Raw genomic sequence first — 23,312 nt, 5'->3', positions numbered from 1 at the left:
ACTAGAGGCATGGCATCCTCGTGGGCATGGTCCAGCGGGATTCCCATTCACGACATATGTGTGGCAGCGGGATGGACTTCCCCCTCCACATTTGTCAGATTTTACAATATGGAAGTGCCCGCTCTGCAGGCAAAACTACTAGCGGTTTAATACGCTACAGCTCCCCTGGTGAGCTGGACTGATGGGACACATTCCACACAGACCGGCACCGCCGCTCTATCGTTCCCTTCCCACTATGTGCTTATATATTACACAAACACTGACCCGCATTCTTGCCGGCCAAATCTTATTTCCCCACTCGTAAGGGCTCCCCCGGGTTCCGCCTTAATTCCCTGGGGCTCATACAGTGGATGCTTGGCGCGCACGGCGTTGACAATGGGTTCCCTTAGCGTAAGCTAGCTTACGCAATACGAGAGAACCTCTCGTAAGAGAACGTATCGGTTACCTAACGTAACCTCGGTTCTCTCTAGATGAGGGAACGAGTATTGCGTAGCCGGCCGTGCTCGCGCCACGAGCGACTTTTCGCTTCAGTCAATTAAAACCAGGGTTCCAGCCTACGAACTACGCTTATATGCACTCTAGTCACACCCTTTTTGGCGGGCTTTGATGCAGTGAGCGCGCGGACGCCTCTCATTGGATGCGAGTTCGCCCAAGCTCGTCTATAGGCTGCAGCAGTTGCCGCAGAGCAACCAATGAGCTCGCTAGCTAGCCCGCTCAAGGTCTGCAGCTGCCGCACTGCGTTGACAATGGATACAAAATTAAGGATAATTTTTTGGCTTCAATATCTCAGAAAAGATTAATCTTTCCCGTAGCGTAAGCTAGGTTACGCAATACTCGTTCCCTCATCTAGAGAGAACCGAGGTTACGTTAGGTAACCGATACGTTTTTTGTCATCCCTGTATATATCCATTAAGTTAAATTTGAGAGCCAGTGTTTATTATTTTTAGTGTTTTCATAAAACTAACAAGTTTATAAAATAAAAGCAATTTTAATAATGAGCAATTTTAAAAACCCAGAAGCAGAAACGATGTCAACTGTTTTCTTTTAATTAGTTTGGCCATTACAATATACAGTAGTTTTATTCACAATCTCTTTCAAATAATAATAATAATAAAAATAATTCAAATGGGTTGGCCAAAACATCATAGTGTTTCATTCAACATTTCTTTCAGATTAATTTACCATAAAGCTGAGTAACACAGAGTTAAAGTTTTAGCACTGTAACAGTTCAAATGAAAACACCACAGTTTAAAAATAAAATATGGAATCATTACATTGTGCTCTGCTAATATATTAAAGAACAGTCTTTAGTTTAGAAACAATAAAAACAGTAGCAGAAAGAGAGGAAAACGGTCGAAAAAGAAAGAAGGCAGACCTCAACTAAAACAGCTGGATTCTTCTGTTTCGGTGGTGACTGGCAAGCTCACCATTATTATTTATAATGGTTGCAGAGTTATTATCTATATTGATTAAAAATAATGGTATTGAAGGTCTTTCAGTGTTGGATAGACATATACTTATAAGTCAGTTTGCTGACGATACAACATTGTTTCTAAAGAATGAATATCAAATTCCATGAGCTTTACATTCTATTAACCAGTTTTCTAAAGCTTCGGGGCTATATTTAAACCTAAACAAATGTGTAATGTTAACACTGCATGAGTTTCCTTTGCAGTCATTATCTAATATACAAATTAAAAGGGAAGTTAAATATTTGGAGATTATTATTTCTAAAGAAAAAGGTTCTGGAGGTTAATAAAAATGTGTTGATAAATGATAAATGCCATAGATAAATGTAAGTCCATATTGAATAGATGGCTGCAGAGGGATCTTACAATTTTTGGAAGGGTTCTTTTATCTCAAATGGATAGTTTGTCCAGACTCATCTATCAAGCCTTCTCATTGCCCATATCGACACGAATGATTAAATTAATAAATAAGGTGAATTTTAAATTTATTTGGAGAAATAAGTGTCAGTACATTAGAAAGGAGGACATGATTAAAAAATATGAAGACGGTGGGGTGAATGCTATCGATTTTGACATTATGAATGGTGTTTTGAAATTGAAATGGTTAAAATCCTTCATTCAAAATAGCCACTCCTTTTGGTTTATTGTCCCCATTGCTAACTTTAACAAACTGGGGGGAATACACTTTCTGTTATGTTGTGACTTTGAGTGCACCTCGTTACCAGTTAAACTTTCAGCCTTTCATCAGCAAGTGCTGCTCTATTGGAAACTATTGTTCAAACATAGCTTCACTCCTCACAACACTCCAGTTTGGAATAGTAGATATATAAAGTTTGGCAGAAAATCTGTATATCTTGAGGAATGGATATCTAAAGGGATTTGGGCTATTGCCCATTTCTTGGATGATAATGGAAATTTGTTACTGTATAGAGAGTTTTGTGAGAAATTCCAAGTACAGTGTACCGTTAATATTTTTAATACAATGATTAGAGCTATACCAATTCCGTTAAGATTAATGGTTAAAGAAGACATGTTGTACTCCAAAATCTCCCCAGTACTGAGACAGCTCTCCTTAGAAGGTTATGATTTTTGTGATAAAAAATGTACAAATAGAGTCATTAGAATTTTTTTTTTACAGGCTTATTACCCAAACCCAATTAGACGGGAATACGTGCTTAAAGATTTTGATATGGTTGAAATAAAAAAAATTTGGAAAAATTATTTGTCTTTTCCTCTCCCTCCTAAAGCTAAGGAGGTGAACTTCAAAATTTTAAATGAGATTTATCCTACTAAGGAATTTTTAAGATTGAAATTTAATTTTGATGTGAATAATTGTGTTTTTTGTGAAACAAATATTGAAAATCTAGAGCATGTCTTCTTTGATTGTGATCTGGTGCAACCCTTTTGGAGTGAGGTGCAGAATTGGTTAAGGTCTAGGAGGGTTGAACTCCCACCTCTCACGTGGAAGTTAATTAGGTTTGGTGTTTGTCTGGAAAACAAAGATTGTGATTTTGTTATTAATTTCTTGTTATGTTTTGGAAAGTTTTTCATTCATAAATGCAGATGGTTTAAATCTAAACTCAACTTTAATCACTGGATGAATGAGGTTAAACTCTTGTGCAAATCTTTAAAAAATTTTAAAAATCAGAAAGCCCTTAAACTGATTTCTCTTTTGGATACGTTTAAATTAATTAAAAAGTCCCTTTTTATTTATTTTTTCATTTAGTTTTTTCTATTTAATTATTGGTTTGTTCATAGTGTGTTTTCTGTTCTTTGTACTAGCTATGCTCAACCTATGGCTGAACAATTGTGGTTATATTCAGAGATTTGTTGATGTACCTTGTTTGTTTGTGTTGTTGAAGGTTAACAGTAGTTATTTGAGAAAATTGTTATGTATATTTTGATAAGTCACTTGTGATTTGTATCCTTTTTTTTGGCAATAAAGATGACTTTATTAAGCTTTAAAAAAAAAAAAAAAACTTCTTTGAATCACGAACTTCAGTAGAGTCTATAAACTGATTGGCCGTAAAATGAACCAATCACAAGACGTCTTATGGGGGGGCACCTGGGGTGGCCAATTGAATTTCCCGCCCCTGGGGATGTGTCAAAAATATACAAATAAAATTATACAGTATCTGATTTAGTTTTGCTTCTCAACTAAATGTGTTTTGATGGAATGATTAGTTATTTGTACAGGAAAACAAGATAAAAATTCAGAGTAAGAAAAATTTTTTTTTCAGTGCGCACAAGAATTGTAAAACCAGAAATCATCTGCCAATGGTACCCACAAGGAAAAATGGCTTAGTAAACTGAATAATGTCAATGAACAAAATGCAAAAAGGTTTCTGTGAAGGTTAGGTTTAGGGGTAGGCAATAGAAAATATCACTTGCTCCGTATAAAAACAGTGCAAGTCATTTAAATGTCCACACTATTATAGGAAAACAAACGTGTGTGTGTGTGTGTGTGTGTGTGTGTGTGTGTGTGTGTGTGTGTGTGTGTGTGTGTGTGTGCGTGTGCATGTTGATTTAACAAGGTGTCATCGTGATAGCTTTGACCTTTTATTTTCCTTTTAAGTAATGTGCTTGTACTCTCTGATAGATGGACTGAAGGCGTACACCGCTCCTGTGGGTCATGTGATGAACTTGTCAAGCTCACCTGTCTATCTTAATGACTCTGTATATGATGGCAGTACAGAGGCAGGGTAATATACAGTAAACACGCACACGTTTACTTACTAAATTGAGACACACTGTACCATAGACTTCTAATGTTTTATAAAAAACTAATTATAAGTACTAGAGACTTACCTTAACAACTAACCTTTTTAATTTTTAGAATAATAAAAAAACATTTCATTTATGAACAGGCACCACTTTTTTCACCACTTTTTTCCAAATGAGGAGGTCTGAAAGGGTGGTTTTGTAAGATAAACCTTTCCCCAAATTATAGCTAATAAGCATGTGCACACACACACACACACACACACACACACACACACACACACACACACACACACACACACACACACACACACTCCCAATCGTATTTCAAATTTCTTAAAGGGATCATTCACCAAAAATGAATTTCTCTCATCATTACATCCCTCATGCCATCCCAGATGTGTATGTGTTTATTTCTTCAACAGAACATAATCAAGGATTTTTAGAAGAATATCTCAACTCTGTAGGTCCGTACAATGCAAGTGAATGGTAATCAGGCATTTGTAGCTCCAAAAATCACATAATGAAAACCGCAAACAAAAATAAAAAATCCATGTATTAAGAAGCGATATGATAGGTTGGGCGAGAAAGAGAAGTCCTTTTTTCCTCTATATCTCCACTTTCACTTTCACATCTGAAAGTCACATGTGGTGCCTGTTAAGTTTCACATTCACATCTGAAAGTGAAAGTTAAAGTGGAGATTTAGAGTAAAATGGGACATAAACATTGTTCTGTCTTTTCATTTTTGGGTGAACTATCCCTAAGTTTGTTCACCCAAAAACTATCCTTGTCATCTTGATCTGCTGCCAAGTTTTCCTTCTCTGCATTTTTGTCTGACATGTGCCTCACGAGTGCTACACATTGCAAATTAAGGCAGAGAAAATGTGATATTGATACTGCCAAATAACCGTCTAGTTCATTTCTCTCTCTCTCTCTCTCTCTCTCTCTCTCTCTCTCTCTCTCTCTCTCTCTCTCACACTCTCTCTCTCTCTCTCCCTCTCTCCGTGTGTTTGGTTTACGAGGACATTTTTAAAGTTACAAGCTGGTAACTGCAAGGGCATTATGCTATAAATGTGGTTTATGAGGACATTTCTAGTGCCCCCATAATTCAAATCTCTTAAAAATGCAGATTTGTTTTTTGTTGTTGTTGTGAGTGTTAGGTTTAAGGGTAGTTAAGGTTAGAATCTATAGTTCGTACAGTATACAAATCATTATTCATATGGAGATCCTCATAAGGATAGTTGCAAGTGTGTGTATGTGTGAGCGTGTGTGTGTGTGTGTGTGTGTCGGGGGAGGTTGGTGAATGTCTTGTAGAAACACTCCCAGATGTGCTTGTAATAGGGCAGAAATGTTTGTAATAGCAGAGCCAATGTTTTTGACACTAGCTAGATGTGACTCTCACAGATGTGTTTGTGCGTGGGAAATGCCAACATTAATTTGAGCACTTAGATCTCTGTATATGTGTGCACATGCCCAATGACATGATCAATTTAACTTGACTTCAGTTCTGTAATGTGTATCTCTCTCTGTCTCTCTCTCTCTCTTCTCTGTAGGGTGATGTTTGGAGGCTTAGGCCAGTTGTGTGATGGTGTTTTAGGTGGGAATGATTTTGTGGAGAGTAAAGAGTTAAGAGTGTGGCCAGGATATGATTATGTGGGATGGAGTCAAGAAGCATTGGGTCAACCCACTGTCGACATTGAGTTCCACTTTGAAAAAACACGGGTTTTTCACACCATGCAGGTAAGTATTTTTGTGTGTATTAGTGTTAGAAATGTACTTTCCCATTAAGGGGCAACATTAGCCCCTTGATTTCATTTCCAGGGCATTTTTTACGCTTTTTAAGGGCATATTATTTTCCAACAATACTTCAATTTAATCATTTCATTGACAAATTCTCTATTTAAATAATAAATGTACTACCTCTCAGAGTATGTTCAGACCAGATGCAGCGTATCAAATAGAACAGAACGCAGGTGTCTGGAGACCCATTTTTAAAGTTGAAGTTCTTTTCAACTTGACAAGTCATCTAACCATGCAACACTCCTGCGCAAGACCTGGTGCAACGTTAAAAGACATCCATCAAGCACATGATTACATAAAAAAAACAACTGAAAAGCAGTGCAGGTAAACGCATTCAGTGCGAATGCCCCCTTACTCATAAAGTTAAATCTACATCTACTATTTTAGGCAAATAATTTGTGTAACCAGGCCTAGAATAGAATATTTAAAACTATATCAGTTGTTACAAATACAAAACATAGGAATGCATTACGAGGGCATTTTATCTCCCCCTGTATTTTGAATTTCATGGGAATTTTTGTTACTTTCTGTCATTTTGCTTCCCTTAATTTCAGAGTCTGGTGTGTGAATATATGTGACATATATCATCTTTCTACCATTCATCTTCAACCCTACTGAATTACGCACTTTGCCTGACAGCAAAAGCTATCTGAGAATTTGGCTCAGTCAGTAAGGCAGTAATGATAATTCTCCAGCTCAGTAAATCCTCCCATTTCCGCCCTCAGGAGCCTGTCATTACCTTTCAACCCTTTAATGAACATTTGATTTGTTTGTGTTTGTCTCTATGCCTGTGGGTCTGATTCTGTGGTGTGTGTGATTGTGAAGGCAATCCGAGTGTTTGTTGGACAATTTGCAGAACCGTAATTATTTTTCTTTTGTCTGTGGTGTGCGTGTGTATTGTAATTTCTAACCAGGAATGCTGGTTTGTTTTTCCCACCTCTGACAGTCTCCATCTGTATGTGACTTTACAGTTTTGAGAGGGAATTCTTTACATGATTTCTGTCATCACAGCACACATAAACACTTCCCATATTGTTCATGTTTTTCCGGTGGCTTCCCACTGTTCATACACTTCCTCTCCTCACTCTCTGTATGCCTTGCTGTAAATTCCAAAAAGATACAGAGAAACAGGACCAGAGGGACTATTAACATTTCCCATTAAAAAAACTTCACATGTTCAAGTGCCGTTGTGAGATGATTTATGACACCTCCCTCTGCTCTCTTCCTCCCTTTAAATAATCTCCATATCCCAGACCTTTGTTTAGAGAAATTCCAGTTACAGAATACCTGCAGCCTCTGCGGGCAGTTTTCCCCTACAAATCATCTACCCTATGGTGAACAGGAACACCAGCACAATGTTTGCCACAGTTCACCAAGGGGGGAGTGGAGGAGCTCACTCAATGTTGTGTGTGTGTCAGGTTTTACCTACGTTATGGGGACCAGATGTCTACACTGCAAAAAATATTTTTACTCACTAATTTTGTTTTGATTTAGTAATTTTGTATGTTTTACTAGGTAACCTTGTTTTCTTGTAATAATATACATTTTACAAATACATTCACTTGAGAAGCAACATGACATAACATATAAAGACTTGTTTTAAAAATCTAATAAAATGTAGTGCAGCTTATGCTTAAAACTTTAGATTCTCTAAAAAGAAGAATCTATGTGCCAATGAGGAATGAAAACCAGCTTAATTTTCTTACCCAATTAGGAGATATTTTGTATTTATTTATTTTATGAACTTTTTACCAAATAAGACTTAAAGGAATATTCTGAGTTCAATACAAGTTAAGCTCAATCGACAGCATTGTGGCATAATGTTGATTACCACAAAAATTTATTTTTGGTTGTCTCTTAAAAATCTGGGTCACTGTCACCTTGATTTTTGTTTCCTTTTTTTTAAAGAAAAGGAGGGATGATCAAAAATATACAAATAAAATAATTTAAAAATTATACAGTATCTGATTTAGTTTTGCTTCTCAACTAAATGTGTTTTGATGGAATGATTAGTTATTTTTACAGGAAAACAAGATCAAAATAATTTTTTGCAGTGCCCACAAGAATTGTAAAACCAGAAATCATCTGCCAATGGTACCCACAAGGAAAAATGACTTGGTAAACTGAATAATGTCATGAATGTGTGTGTGTGTGTGTGTGTGTGTGTGTGTGTGTGTGTGTGTGTGTGTGTATTTTAACAAGGTGTCATGATAGCTTTGACTATCTTTTAACCTCCCCTCCAGGTCACCACTGTTGTAGCTGTTAGTTTTTAAACACATATTTCATGTGTCAGTGAGTGTTTGCACACGTGTGCAGTTAGTCAGTGACCTAACAGGACCGTTAATGTCAATCCTGTCATATATACATCCTCTCCTTATTCACTCCCTCTGTTTTTTCTCTCTCTTTCCTCTTCACTCATCTCCCATTTGTGGAGTAATAACTTCTGTTGATGTCTCCCTTTGTCCTTTGTTTCCACCGCAGTGATTTGTATAACATTCTCGGGACAGATTGCTCCCAAGCACATGCCTCTACATTATGCCAACCTCCTGCCAAACTCCTGCCCCCCTATCTTTCTATTTTCCAATAGTTTCTAATTGTAAATGAAGTGGGGACCAAAAGACCACATTTAAAATATAGAATTAAAATTTTATTTTAAACTGCAAATAAACACAACAGAAATATCATGACATAAAATAATGCAATATCACATATTTTTAGATCACTGATCAAATGAGCTTATTTGTGACATTCGCAGTGTTAAATTCTTATTACAAAAAGTCAGATTTCCCTACTTCCATTAAAGCACACAAAATGAACATTCTCAAATTGTGCTGGAATAACACTGTATGTACCATCAGATTTTGCACAAACATGTGGAGTCCATGCCAGCTTGAGTGAATGCTGCCATTAAAGCAAAAGGGGAACACACCAAATACTAAGGAATGTTTAATTTTCCACTCAGACCCAGCTGCAATCGGATGTATTGGATTTTGTTTTAACATTTTTCTTTCTCTGTCTCTTTGTGTGTCTCAGGTGCACAGTAATAACAGGCATAGTCAGGGTGTGCGGGTGTTCAGTGAGGTGGTGTGTGAGTTTAAGGCCAGTCTGTTGAGTCCGTGGGCAGAGCCAGTGCTCAGCCTTAAGGTGCCACTGGATGACCTGCATGACCCCTCATCCCGCACCATCTCACTGCCTCTCGGAGGACGACCGGCGCAAATCCTACGCTGCCGCTTCGCCTTCACCGACCGTTGGCTCCTCATAAGCGAGATAAGCTTCTACTCTGGTACACAAACACACAAACCTGAACCTCTCACAGCAACACACACCAAATCATTATCTTACAGCAGCGATAATCAACCATAGCCAGTTCAGCAGTAAAGTGAACAAGTTTAATTTAACTACAAGCCCCACATTTTACAAACGTAATCTTTTAATATGTCTACTTTTAGTCATTTAGTACATCATCACACTTACTATATGGCTATTTACAAAATATAAAATAAAATAGACATGAAGTATTGTGTGCGGTCAGCTATACACAAATACACCGAATGCCGCAATCGACCAATCAGAATCAAGTGTTCCAGAGAGTTTTGTTGTAAGAAAGCAGGCATTCCCACATTCAACACTGATAAAAGTTCCCACTTCTCTCTGAATGTTTGGCATTCTTCCTCAAACCGCTGCTTAATTTTCTCTCTATTGCCCGTTCATGAAAGTTTACCCAAATGTGCCAGACAACAATCTATTTCTTATTGAGTTTTTTTTAGTGATCTAATTCTCACTCTGTTTGTTATCAATTATCTTTATCATTTCCAGTGTCATTTGATGATGGATCTCTCCTTCCAACTCCCTCTTCCTCCTGCACTCGTCCCCTCAGTGTCACCTCTCCAAACACTCCCAACTCTGCAAATGGAACCAGAAGCCCCACCGGTGAGTCAAATGCACGTTAGAGCCCAAAGAATTCACTGACCGTCTGATGCATAATGCACACAAAAATGCCAAGTGCTGTCTGAATTTGACAGGTCCAATCTGATTGGCTGGCTTTAGACAACTTCTGGGAGTAAGGGTAAACAATTTTTTTTTTAATCTGTCCACAAAAACATGTTATGTTAACAAGGTACCCGGTTGAGACAACAAGCACTTATGAGGAAACAAAACTGGATTTTCCAAAGCTTGCAAGGATGGCGACACTGTATGAATGCCCATTTATTCAGTATGGTTCAGAAAAACAATATGTGTGATTATAAAGAAATGTTGTTTGCAAAAAAAATAATATTATATTGTCATTGTACTAAAGATTTTGTAGAGAAACAAACTACAATAATTATTGCTATTGTGAACAGTAATGTAAATGTTTTATGTATATTTCTTTAGGGTGTAACAATTCACAAATCTCACGATTCGGTAAAATTCATAATAATTTCTCAGAAATGTTCCGCAGGCCCCCTAGTTCCCTTTTGTGGCCCCCTCAGAGTCCCCAGACCCCAGTTTGAAGACCCCTGACTTACAGTAAATCTGTGGTAATAAGTTTATACTGTATTTTATCAGTATGTGTGTTGATTGGGAATCAAACCTATGATCTTGGTGTTGCTAGCACCATGCTGTACCATATGAGCTACAGTAACGTTATTATTGTGTTCTAATCAATTTCCAGAAACCCGCTCCTAAGTGTCATTTAAAATAAAAATAAACTGTGGTTGGGCGATTTTTATTTCAGTCGGACAGTCTTTTCCTGCCTAAGTGGGCGCTTCTTGGTTAAAATTGGCTGCAATGAAGACCAGATTGTATGTCCAAAAGTCTAGCTGTGCTAGACTAGGTGCACGTCAACACCACTGCATTATATGTGTGAATGCCAAAGCATTGGCATTTCACATATGTTCGTCAGTAGCGACTCATTAAGTTTAACGGTGAGGCTGTTGATTGTTGTCTGTTCATTGAATGTTGGATAATTCATTATTTTTGGCAGGGGCTAATACTACCACACCCTCTCAGATTGCTCTCCCTCATCTTTCAGATCTTCTCTTTCTGCCCCTCATCCACCCCCACCCCAATTTCTCTAATTCTCGCTCTTCTGACCTGTACACCCTCATTTTTCCAGACCTCTTCATGAGCACAGCCCCACTGTTGCCCAGCAGCATGCCAACATGTGAGAGAGAGAGAGAGAGAGAGAGAGAGAGAGAGAGAGGGACGAGGGAAAGAAAAGAGCATTGCCTCCATGATCCATTTTTACAGCATGTTTTCCTCAGTACAACTCCTTTCATGTTGTTCCCTTCCAATTAGAATATCCAGCCCTCACATAAAATGCCTTGAGAATGTGGTTGTTGGTTGTACGTGTATGAGTGCATGTGTGTCTATCTTCCCTGTTGAAAACACCAGTGTTGCTGGTCACCAGCTTTGTTTGGCTGGTTTACTGGTATCCGTATCAGGCATCTTGACTAGCTTAACCAGCAAGCCTACCTTGGTCAACCAGTAAAAAAAAGACCATGCTGGTTGAGTAGTATTTTTTGGTTGTGAACTACATGGCAATGCTGTTCCACCAGCTAGACCAGCATAAACCAGCGTGGACCATCATGGACATTCATGCTGGCCTAAGTTGGTCTTTTCAGCAGGGTTGAAGCCTGGAGATGTTTTTTGTTTTGTTTTTTACTCTAATAATGCGCTATTGCTTTAAGTTAGTGTTTCATATTTACCCGACTCATAAAGTCTCTTTATTGTGATATTTTTTCGGTTACTGGTCCTTAGCCTCTTTGAATTAACTCTCGTTCTCTCAACTTTAGGCCCGTGCCCACTCTCACAGCTCATTTACTTGCATCAAAGCTCATTACAACCCCCCAAAACAACAGCTGCCTCCTAAATGTACAGACTTAAGCACACACACACTTGCGAAGAGAGAGAGAGAGGTAGTGTATAAGGAATAAAGCAAGTCGTATCACAGAAAGCGTGTCAATGACCACAAAGGCATGTGGTCATTTACTGCCCCACTCATCATATTGTAGATTAGAAGGTGGCTGTTAAGGACAGATAAGCTTTGCTTTTCAATGTAAACACACTGTGAAATCCCTCTGGTAATAATTGAAATGTCAGGTCAGCGATAATCAAAGAGTTGCTGTCTTTCACAGGGGTGGTGTTCCCTGCCATCACTCTGAGGGCGGGATTACCTGTGGCCAAAGATGACAGCAGCAACACAGCCATCCTGATTGGTTGCCTGGTTGGAATTATCCTGCTCCTATTGGCCATTATATCTGTCATACTGTGGAGGCAGTACTGGAAGAAGTTACTTGGCAAGGTGGGGAGGGATGGGCTTGTTTTTAACTGCTAAATTTACATTGTATTTCTTGACTATCTTAATAAAAAGTATGTGTTTCAGTTCCATTTAATGACCCTACAAAAAGGTTAGACAAACACAATTTTATTACTTCGTTAAACAGAAAGTGGTGGTCGGACATATTCAAGAGCAGATAATGATAATACATTTTATTTGTAGTTGAATTGCTTCACATATCAGAAAAGCATAAATATAAATAAAACATAAAGTGATTGCATAAAAATAATTTTACATTTAAAGTGTTAATCAAAAAGAGTTATGTTAGTATAATGTATTAGTATAGTTTTAGTAAATTTGTGGGAGAGGACATTTCCATTCTAGAGAACATTTTATTTATAGTTTATGCCCTTGCAGACAAAGGGGAGTCATCAATATTGTCAATCAGTGTTTTGGTTCATATTTTTTTGGATGATAAAGACTTTTTAGGAGTACACTGGAATATCAATGAACTTCGAGCTAACATACATGGATAAAAGCCACAAGACTCCAATTTTGGTTTTGTGGGTTTTGATTTTGTGTATATCTCCAGGCCCAGGGCAGTCTCTCCAGTGACGATCTACGAGTTCATCTTTCAGTTCCATTGGATAATGTTGTGATCAACAATACAAACACACACACATACTCCAGCCGCTATCAGCGCATACACACTTTTCCAGATGACAGAGACCGAGAGGGAGAGTACCAGGAGCCCAGCACTGTACTGCAGCCCCGAGAGCAGTGTGACAGCACAGGTGACACACACACACACTTCAGTGCATCCTTCTCTGTAAGTGCACAGAAACCCAAGTCACCACAGAGAAGGAACAGCACTGCCAAAACAGCATCAGAAAAAGTACTTTAGGACAATCCACTACCCAGATACAAAGGCCCACTGTCCTATCTGACAGAGAGAGTGAGGGGTAGGGGAGAAGATAAAAGCACAGAGATTTTACTCCAGCAAACTCCACATTTCCTATATTACAGTGGCCCCAAAAGGTGTTTAGATACTTTTAGAAACTCAAGTCTCATATAAAAATGTGTGAATGTCATTGCATTAGATAGAAAATATCAAAGTGGCATTTGCAAACAAAAAATGCTAGATCTGTTCTCAGAGTTGCAGTAGCTTTATTTTTATAAGCCATTTTTAAAATTACTTTGACAAAGTCTCAAGACATCCAGTGTCAATGACTTTAAGTTAGTCACCCTCAAGTTCACACGTGAAGGTCATCACATTAAATATGTTGCATTAAGTTTGACAGCCAGAAAGTGTCAAAATACTTTTTTAATTTTTCTCCCCTTTTCTCCCTGATTTGGAATACCCGATGTTCTCCAAGTCCTTGTGGTGGCATAGTGACTTACCTCAATCCAGGTGGCAGAGGACGAATCTCAGTTGCCTCTGCATCTGAGACCGTCAATCCGCGCATCCTATCACATGCTTTGTTGAGCACGTTACCGCGGTGATGTAGCGCATGGAGGCTTCAGGCTATTCTCCGTGGCATCCACGCATAACTCACCACGCGCCCCTCCGAGAGCAAGAACCACATTATATCGACCACAAGGAGGTTACCCCAAGTGACTCTACCCTCCCTAGCAACCAGGCCAATTTGGTCGCTTAGGAGACCTGGCTGGTGTCACTCAGCACACCCTGGATTCAAACTCGCGACTCCAGGGGTGGTAGTCAGCGTCAATACTCACCGAGCTACCCAGGTCCCGCATCAAAATACTTTGTTAATTTTTTAAAATGTAGCTTGTGTTTTATTTTTTTAAACCTAAAAAACTTTTATTTGTGTCCGTTGCAAATGCCATTGGATTGATATTATTATATCATGTAAGGACATTCATACATTGAAGTGTGGCATAATAAAGCTCCAAATTTGGTGCCCCAAAACCTTCCTCTTTGAAACAAATGAAGGCGTTTTTTTCAATCGTTGTGTGATTGTATTCATACATTAATCAACTTAAAAGAATGCCCCAAAACACACTGACCAATGAAAATAATTAACAGCCTGCATAATTATCAACGATAACACTGCCTGCTGTGTTTGTGCATCTCACATGTAACTGTATGCTATGTTCCACTAACGGCCCTGTTGTATTTGTTGTTGTCGTCTCATGTTGTGATGCTTCTTTTTGTATCATGTTGTGGTTGTGCTGTTTTGTGTTGTTTTTATGCCTTATTACTTGTTTTGTCACCCCTCACTATGTGTTGTCATTTTGTGGTATGTCTTGTGGTGTTGTGCCTTTGTTTGTGGACTTGTGTGTGTTGGTGGGATCCATGTATTTCTCCTAGCACTGCTGTTAAACAACCCAGCATATCATCTCCTCCTGTCTGACCTGACACATGGCCCCAACAGGCTGACAATCTGCCACAGCCAGCAAGAAAAGCCCCAAATCCTGCCCCAGGGTAAGATAAAGGGGAAAAGAAAGTGCAAAGGGATGGTGTCCTCCCTAGGGAGCAGTTAAAGTCCCCTGACCTTTTCTAGGATGCCTATATCTAGAACTGTATCTAGGAATTTTCTCCAGAACTGGGCATGCTCAAGTGGAATTTTCCTCACATTAAGCCAGCAAAGCATATATATGTGGAATTAAATCTTGATGTGTTTTGAATTTGTTTTTTATTTTAGTTTTTTGTCAGTTGCAGTTTTGCTAAGAGATGGAAACTAGCTTGTAGATTAGATGCTGCAATGACACAATGACCTGTGCTGTATAGTAAATCCTATGACAATGGGATTATTTAGCTGTTTTTCCTTGCATATTAGTAATACAGTTTCATGTCTGTTAAGAAAAAAACTGTGAACTGTACATTTTCTCAGTTTACTCTCCAATGGAATTTGCAAAAATATCGTTTTAGGTCCTGGATTTGGTGCCATATGAGCCCAATGGGGAGTGAGGGGTGTGTTAGTGCTTTCTGAGTCTTACTGTCATAAAACCATACATTTAACAGCATGCATGTATGTAATGTGTCCTCTCCAGTATATGTTTTAGTGTTTAAGTGCATGTTTGCAGTTCATAATTACTCATTAATGTATAATATGGGTCATTAGCTCTCTATTATAACTTTTTCCTGTCACCTTTTTTCTTTTTATCTATCAGCTTGTGCTATTGATAAAGTTGATAAAGGCCTGCCCATTCAGGAAGGACCACCTCCTTACCCTGGAGCCCCGCCCCCTGGTCTATCAGGCGTACATTATGGAGAAGCATCGGGAGGCAGGGGGAGTGTTCCTCATTATGCAGAAGCTGACATCATCAGTCTGCAAGGCGTTAGTGGTAACAATACATATGCATTTCCCGCCCTCTCAGCTTCCATGCCCACAGACTGCCCACCACTGCCAGAGTTGCCACGGGAACGACTTATATTCAAAGAAAAGCTTGGAGAAGGCCAATTCGGAGAGGTACTTTGGCTTACACAAACATGTATATTTTCAGACCTCTCTTACCAATATAAAATTCTTAAGTCAGAAATGATATTGTGCAGCTGAAAGAGAACTTGAGACAACTGATGTTGTTCCTTGTATACCTGCCTATTCATTTCGTTTTAGGTTCATTTGTGTGAGATTGAAAACCTGCAGGACCTTCCGAACCTGGAGTTCACATTTAATGTAACTCCAGGAAAAGAACGCCCTCTGCTGGTAGCTGTGAAGATTTTACGGCCAGATGCTTCTAAAAATGCCAGGTAACTGAACTGAATTAGGAGAACATAAGAAGGGAGGTGATTTCCACTTTCAAAGGTTTGTTGTGAAATCCTAAAAGACGTTTCCAGAAAACATGATAATTCGTTCACATGTGGGGAGAAAATCTAAATGTCAGTAATACAGACATACATATATATATACTGTATATCTATTTCTCCCCTATAAAATATTTTGAATAATCATATCAACATTGTAATCTAACGCATCACAATCTTAACTGTAAGCTATTATGTCCCGCATTAAATAGAATTAAACTTTCAATGACCTAAAACACCATCTAAACTAATCAATATGTTAATATTGCGTAGTTTGACTTTAATCGATTGCCATCTAAATGTATTTTAGTGCCGTAGGCTAATTTATGTGTTATACATTTGCAGATGAATACCTTACTGATGGTGCGAGGACCCTATTGTCCCTATTGTTCTTCTAGGCATTTTTTCCCCCAAAAATAATTGCATTTTTGAGGGCCTAAACCTACTCCAAAACACATGAAACTTTGCACACGCATCAGAAGTGACGAAAATGTACATCTGTTATGGGATTCAGAATTAGGTGTGGCAAAATGGCTCGATAGTGTCACCTAAAAACTTACAATGATGTGCATTTTATGCTACGTTTCACCTACACATATGAAAATTGGTACACATGTGTAACATGCCAATACCCAGACCTGCCAACCTGTGTGCATTTTGACTTCAAAGTACGCTGGTACGATTTGTCACTAAACTACGCAAAAACTTGGTGACGCCTCTCTGCACGCAATCAAATAGCAATCGGTAGGATTCACAAATGCGCCTCATTAATAAGAGACTGCAAATCGACAGCAACACAGAATCCTGCTCAATCTCCACTCCTGCCGTCTTACTGATTTCTTAAGCGAGGACAGAACAGTAGTCACTGTAGGTCTACTTCTAACTCCTTCAGGTAAACAGGATGTGGTGGATGTGGAAAGTTGAAATTTTGAATTGAGTTAACTTAATCCTCTGGAGTCGACGTGATCGCATGAATTAATTTAAAATACTCCGTCATTCATGGTCACTCAGATAAGAGGAAAACAAAATTCAGCCATGCAAATTATAAAATGCTCAAGTAATGTTGAAAAATGAATACAAAAATTTACCACGGTTTTACTGTACTGTAGTATGTGTTTTTTTTCTTTTTTTGGTTTTGGCAGAATGAAGAAATTAAAGACAGACATACAGTAAATATGAGTATTGTTCTAGTTTTGGTTAGATTATGACCAGTGTCTCCTCTAAAATACTGCCTTAACAGAGATAGCACAAAGGTATAGACCTGCTAAACTTTGGAAAATATTTAACATTAATAACGTTATCCTAACGCTACGTAATTTACAAGCTAGCTTTCTTGTTCACTTGGGGCCAGTTGCACCAGTTTTGCGCAAGTTACAACTTAGCCTAGTTGTGGCGTAAATGGGCACTAAGTCACAATTGACGCACTACTAAATGACGGTCTGACAAAGTTTGATGTTTCGCCATGAAACAGGAAGTTGTTATAACTCTACATATATAAATATACATATATTGTCCAAACTGCCCCAAACTTCACATGCTTGATAATAGTCCCAGCCTGAATACATCTACGTGCCAATATTCAGTTATAGTCATAGCACCACCTACTGGCAACAGCTAGTCTTGTAGGTCTTGTACTTAAATAAATTCCTCCCAGAGATTTAATCAGATCAACATTATATTTAGTCAGTCTTAATCTAAAGGCCTTGGTGATGTTCAATTGTTTAGCTTTTAAAGGGTTGTGTCCGTGGCAGTCTGACAAATTTCGATATTCAACTTGCGATACAATTCATCCCTATTATGATGTAGTGCGATCCGATTTCGATTCAACACAACACAATGCAATACGATGCAATGGGGAAAAATATGATGCTGTGCAATTCAATATGGTATTCTACAGATAGTTTGCTTTTATTTCTTTGGTTCAGACAGACAGCAAATCTTAAATTAACTTAAGTGCCTTCTGACTTCTAACGCATGGACCTTTCACAAAAAGGCCTTTGTAGTAATGTTCCATAACTTGCCATCAGATGAATGTGCTTTCGTGTCTGTGCTTCAAGTGTGTTGTTAAATTTGTCGTACTGCCTGTATATTTTATAGCAGCATGACATATTTTACAAACTGCATGGTTTTATCAAAATCTCCATCTCCCTTATAAAACCCAAAGTGTTTCCAAACATAGAATTTGTAATTATTTGGTGGAAGATGCATCTCTTTCTCTGCCATGTTAATCTATATTCTATGTCAGGGGTGCCCACACTTTTTTGCCTTATGATCTACTTATAAATGACCAATTCAATAAGATCTACCAACTAAAAAAACACAGTTTTGTTTAAAAACAAAATGCTGATGATGTTTTAAATCTGCATCTGAAATGTTCTGCTCCATGTAGAGAGTAGTCTCACGTGTCAAAACAAACACCACAAGGCATCAGTGAAGTGATAATTTTCATTTTAATTTCGCCTCTAGAGGTCGCTCTTGTACTGTATAACTACAGCTGACCCTTCCCAGCTGCTCCAGCACTGGACACAACGGGTGAAAACTATCAGTGTGGATTTTTGCCAATAACCAATAGTTCTGGAAATCTGTTGTGTGTGCAGATTAAACCTCAAGTTTTCACTTTTGTGTGTCCCCTCATTGTTTTCCCACTCGTCTTTCAACAGGAATGATTTTCTGAAGGAGGTGAAGATCTTATCTCGCCTGAAGGACACAAACATCATCCAACTGCTGGGTGTGTGTGTGAGCAGTGATCCGTTGTGTATGGTCACGGAGTACATGGAGAGTGGAGACCTGAATCAGTACCTCTCCCAGAGAGTGTTACTGGACAAGACTGGACCTCTACATAATACACCAACCATCAGGTACACACGCATACACACATTTGTCATGGTTAGGAAGAATGATCAAAATACAGAAAAGAAAAATCTGTCTCTTTCTGTCTCAGCTACCCAGCTTTGATCTCCATGGCGAGTCAGATTGCATCAGGTATGAAGTTCTTGTCATCTCTGAACTTTGTGCATCGAGACTTGGCCACACGAAACTGCCTGGTGGGTGGAGATAGAGGAGAGGGGGAGGACAGAGGTGAAGAGCGTCAAATAAAGATAGCTGACTTTGGCATGAGCAGGAACCTCTATGCTGGCGATTACTACAGGATCCAGGGCAGAGCTGTGCTGCCTATTCGCTGGATGGCATGGGAGTGCATACTCATGGTGAGAGAACATACTCAAAATTAGTCATTGAAACTTTTTTATGTAGTATGAATATTTTGTATTGCAGTTCTTCTACAATTTTAGAAACTTCACTATTCACATAAAATATTTTTGGGAAGTTGACATGTTCTGCAGTATAACATGCTATACTTTATTTAAACTATTATAGACAGCTTTTTGCAAGTTCTTTTATTATAAATGTACAGTATGCGGTTTTCATGAGCTCAGCAAGTTAAAGCAGCTCCGTCTTACACAAAAATAGCTGGTTAATTTCTACCGGGCCGCCATTTAGAGTCTCCTGACATACTGTTGTACAGTGTGGTATGGCAGCTACACTGCAGAAAACGGGAGGGACCTACAACGGATGGTGAAGGTAGCACAGCGAGAGATTGGGACCCAGCTCACACCAGTGACAGACTTATACACTGACTTATAAAGAAAGCCAGCTGTAATATAAAAGACCCATCCCACCCTGGACATTGCCTGTTCTTCCCCGCTCAATTCTGTGAGAAGATACAGAAACAAACACAAACAGGTTAATGAACAGCTTCTTTCCTAGAGCTGTTATTTCTATTAGCTCCTCACTTCCCCTACCACATATACATACACACACATACACACACACACACACACACACACACACGCTGACTGATGTTTCAGTGGAAGAACCTGACCGCATATATGCATTAACTATTGGTTATTGTTTTTATTTTTATTTTTATGTGCAGACATTTTAGAGCTTTTTAATGTTTTTAAGTTGTTCTTTAACTGTTGCTAATTTATTGGACGTTGTTTTTTTAGGAGCTGCTTAATTAAATTTTGTTGTTTTTACTAACAATGACAATAAACAAATCCATCCATCCATCCATCCATGGACTACATTCACAATTTGTAATTTAAAAAAATTAGTTGTCACACTGTAGATCATTTAAAATGAACTAATGAAGGCAAAAAGATGCTTAAAATGGTGAAAATGAAATTAAATGGTGACCAGTCACAGCACTTAAAATGAAAAACATTTACATTAATATAAATATACATGTTATACTGGTGCATGCAAGTCATTTTTCTATGTTTGTGTGTAGGGGAAGTTCACTGCAGCAAGTGACGTATGGGCATTTGGTGTGATGCTGTGGGAGATGTTCAGTGTGTGTCAGGAGCAGCCGTACAGTCACATGACCGATGAACAGGTCATTGACAATGCAGGAGAGTTCTTCAGAGACCAGGGCAGACAGGTATGAGTGCTTTCAACACACACATCAACACTCAACATAGATAGAGTCTCACTCTCTCTCTCTCTCTGTATCAGGTGTACCTGGCTCGCCCGGCGGTGTGCCCACAGGGTTTGTATGAGTTGATGCTTAGCTGCTGGAACAGAGACTGTAAACTACGGCCTTCCTTTGCATACATTCACTCCTTCCTCACTGAAGACGCCATGAACATGGTTTAGAGAGAGACAGACTAAGAGATGAAAAGGACTGCTCTTTTAATTTCTCTCATGTTTTAACAGGAGACAGAAAAGGGATATAAGAAAGTGTGTGTGTTTGGACCACAGACTGGTGGTGTGTTTCTAAGCAGACACGATGGCTAAGCACTCTTATGTAAATTAGTGTATTTTATGATTGGTGGGACAGGGCCCACCGCAGGTTCGGTGACCCTAAATGACCTGCTTCTCACCCCCATCCTAAAATGCAAAACTCAGTAAGCAACATTTCACCCCAAAATCAGTTTTTAAGCTCAAATCTCACAGAATGCGTCATGGACATGGTCAAGTCCATCTTTCCTAAACATTACATGGGACATTTCTTTGACTCACATTTTCTTTAAAGGGCAAGTTCACCCCAAATTAAAATTCTGTCTGTAGTTACTCACCCTCATGTCATTCTAAACCCATATCCATATTTTGAAAAATCCTATTGGGGTAGTTCCCCAAAAAATGAAAATTCTCTTCTTATTTTCTCTCCCTCATTCCGTCCCAGATGTGTATGACTTTTGTTTCTTCTGCTGAACACAAACAAAGATTTTTACAAGAATATTTCAGCTCTGTAGGTCTATTCATTGCAATTGAATGGTGGCCAGAACTTTTATGGTCCAAAAAGCGCATAAAGAAAACATAAAATGAATCCATAAGACTCCAGTGGTTTAATTCATATCTTCAGAAGTGATATGATAGGAGTGGTTGAGAAACAGATCAATATTTAAATCCTTTTTTACTATAAATTTCCAATTTCACATTCTTCTTTTGTATTTGGTGATTCGCATTCTTCGTGCATTTCACCACCTACTGGTTAAGTTCCTGCTCGGCTACTGTTCGGACGCTCTTGCTTACTGCTCCGCGCTTTGCTCTATCGCTTTTATATTTTTATATTTTATCTCCTTTTATCAACTAATTTTAACTTAAGCAAATCAGCACAGTGCTCAAAAGCTTGGACTACTACAAAAAAAAAAGCTGAATTATTTTATCCGACCAGCCTCCCACTGAAACTTTTCATTCCAGGGAAGGGAAAACACAACTGCCTACATTCAAAAGGATAAGAGAAAATGCCTCTACTACTTGCTGCACTAACTGCCACAGATTTTTACAAAGGATTGCAGTTCTTGAAACAAAGTTACTTACGGGACCACCAAACCAGACGGAACACACAACAGAGCTTTGTCATGGACGCCCTCAGCATACAGCTGGTGAGTCCCATGAATCTAGTGCTCCTCGACAGGCCATACTGAGTGTAGAGAAACATGCCGATCGACTTACAAATCGATGGCACTAACAGGGAGAGACCATAAGTCTGAGTGGACATCCATGACATGCGGAGTCCCTCATGGCTCAATTCTTGCGCCACTCCCGTTCAACCTGCATATGCTCCCAATGAGCCAAATAATGAGAAAGAACCAAATTGCTTACCACGGCTATGCAGACGACACACAGATCTACTTAACCCTATCTCCTAACGATTACAGTCCCATTGACTCCCTGTGCCAATGCACTGATGAAGTAAACAGTTGGATGTGCCAAAACTTTTTCAGTTAAAGACAAAACTGAAGTCATTGCGTTTGGAAACAAAGATGAAGTTCTCAAGGTGAATGCATACCTTGACGCTAGGGGTCAAAAAACAAAAAATCAAGTCAGGAATCTTGGTGTGTCTCTAGAGTCAGATCTTAGTTTCAGTAGTCATGTCAAAGCAATAACTAAATCAGCATACTATCATCTGAAAAATATTGCAAGAATTAGATGCTTTGTTTCCAGTCAAGACCTAGAGAAACTTGTGCATGCTTTCATCACCAGCAGGGTGGATTATTGTAATGGACTCCTCACTGGCCTTCCCAAAAAGACCATAAGACAGTTGCAGCTCATACAGAACGCTGCTGCCAGGATTCTGAGCAGAACCAGAAAACATGAACATATCATACCAGTCCTCAGGTCTTTACACTGGCTCCCAGTTACATTTAGGATTGATTTTAAAGTATTATTACTGGTATATAAATCACTCAATGGGCTAGAACCTCAATATATTGCAGATATGCTCACTGAATATAAACCCAACAGATCACTCAGATCATTAGGATCACATCAGCTAGAAATACCAAGGGTTCACTGTAATCAAGGAGAGTCTGCTTTTAGCTATTATGCCAGCCGCAGCTGGAACCAGCTTCCAGAAGAGATCAGATGTGCTCCTACATTAGTCACATTCAAATCCAGACTCAAAACACATCTGTTTAGCTGTGCATTTACTGAATGAGCACTGTGCCACTGTGTGTCCGACTGTTTGTACTGTATTTTATTTTATTTTATTCTAAACTGTTTCAATTATTCTTATTTTAATCTCTTCTATGTAAAGCACTTTGAATTACCATTGTGTATGAAATGTGCTATATAAATAAACTTGCCTTGCCTACTGGGCAGAAAGGAGAATTTATAGTAAAAAGGACTTAAATATTGATCTGTTTCTCACCCACACTCATCAAATCCCTTCTAAAGATAGACCACTGGAGTCTTATGGGTTAATTTTATGCTGCCTTTATGTGCTTTCTTTAAGTTGTCTTTCTCACCTGCATTGAATGGACCTACACAGCTGAGATATTCTTCT

General features: G+C 38.7%; 1 protein-coding gene across 1 annotated transcript in view; it reads left to right on the top strand.

Moving 5' to 3' along the window:
• LOC127658470 (epithelial discoidin domain-containing receptor 1-like) overlaps window positions 1-21,411 on the top strand; it is a 61,525-nt gene extending 40,114 nt beyond the window's left edge. Inside the window, exons 6-18 of the mRNA XM_052147793.1 lie at window positions 4,069-4,171; window positions 5,744-5,930; window positions 9,024-9,273; window positions 9,807-9,920; window positions 12,110-12,276; window positions 12,845-13,046; window positions 14,585-14,698; window positions 15,388-15,686; window positions 15,834-15,967; window positions 18,682-18,879; window positions 18,963-19,227; window positions 20,313-20,462; window positions 20,537-21,411. Of these exons, the coding sequence (XP_052003753.1) occupies window positions 4,069-4,171; window positions 5,744-5,930; window positions 9,024-9,273; window positions 9,807-9,920; window positions 12,110-12,276; window positions 12,845-13,046; window positions 14,585-14,698; window positions 15,388-15,686; window positions 15,834-15,967; window positions 18,682-18,879; window positions 18,963-19,227; window positions 20,313-20,462; window positions 20,537-20,677 (2,324 nt within the window). The 3' untranslated portion in view covers window positions 20,678-21,411. The remainder of the gene's footprint in view (window positions 1-4,068; window positions 4,172-5,743; window positions 5,931-9,023; window positions 9,274-9,806; window positions 9,921-12,109; window positions 12,277-12,844; window positions 13,047-14,584; window positions 14,699-15,387; window positions 15,687-15,833; window positions 15,968-18,681; window positions 18,880-18,962; window positions 19,228-20,312; window positions 20,463-20,536) is intronic.
• Window positions 21,412-23,312: the final 1,901 nt, after the last annotated feature.

Source organism: Xyrauchen texanus, chromosome 17 (assembly GCF_025860055.1).
Source record: "Xyrauchen texanus isolate HMW12.3.18 chromosome 17, RBS_HiC_50CHRs, whole genome shotgun sequence".
Lineage (NCBI taxonomy): Eukaryota > Metazoa > Chordata > Actinopteri > Cypriniformes > Catostomidae > Xyrauchen > Xyrauchen texanus.
Note: the sequence above shows the minus strand (reverse complement) of the source record. Positions and strands in the feature narration are given on the sequence as shown.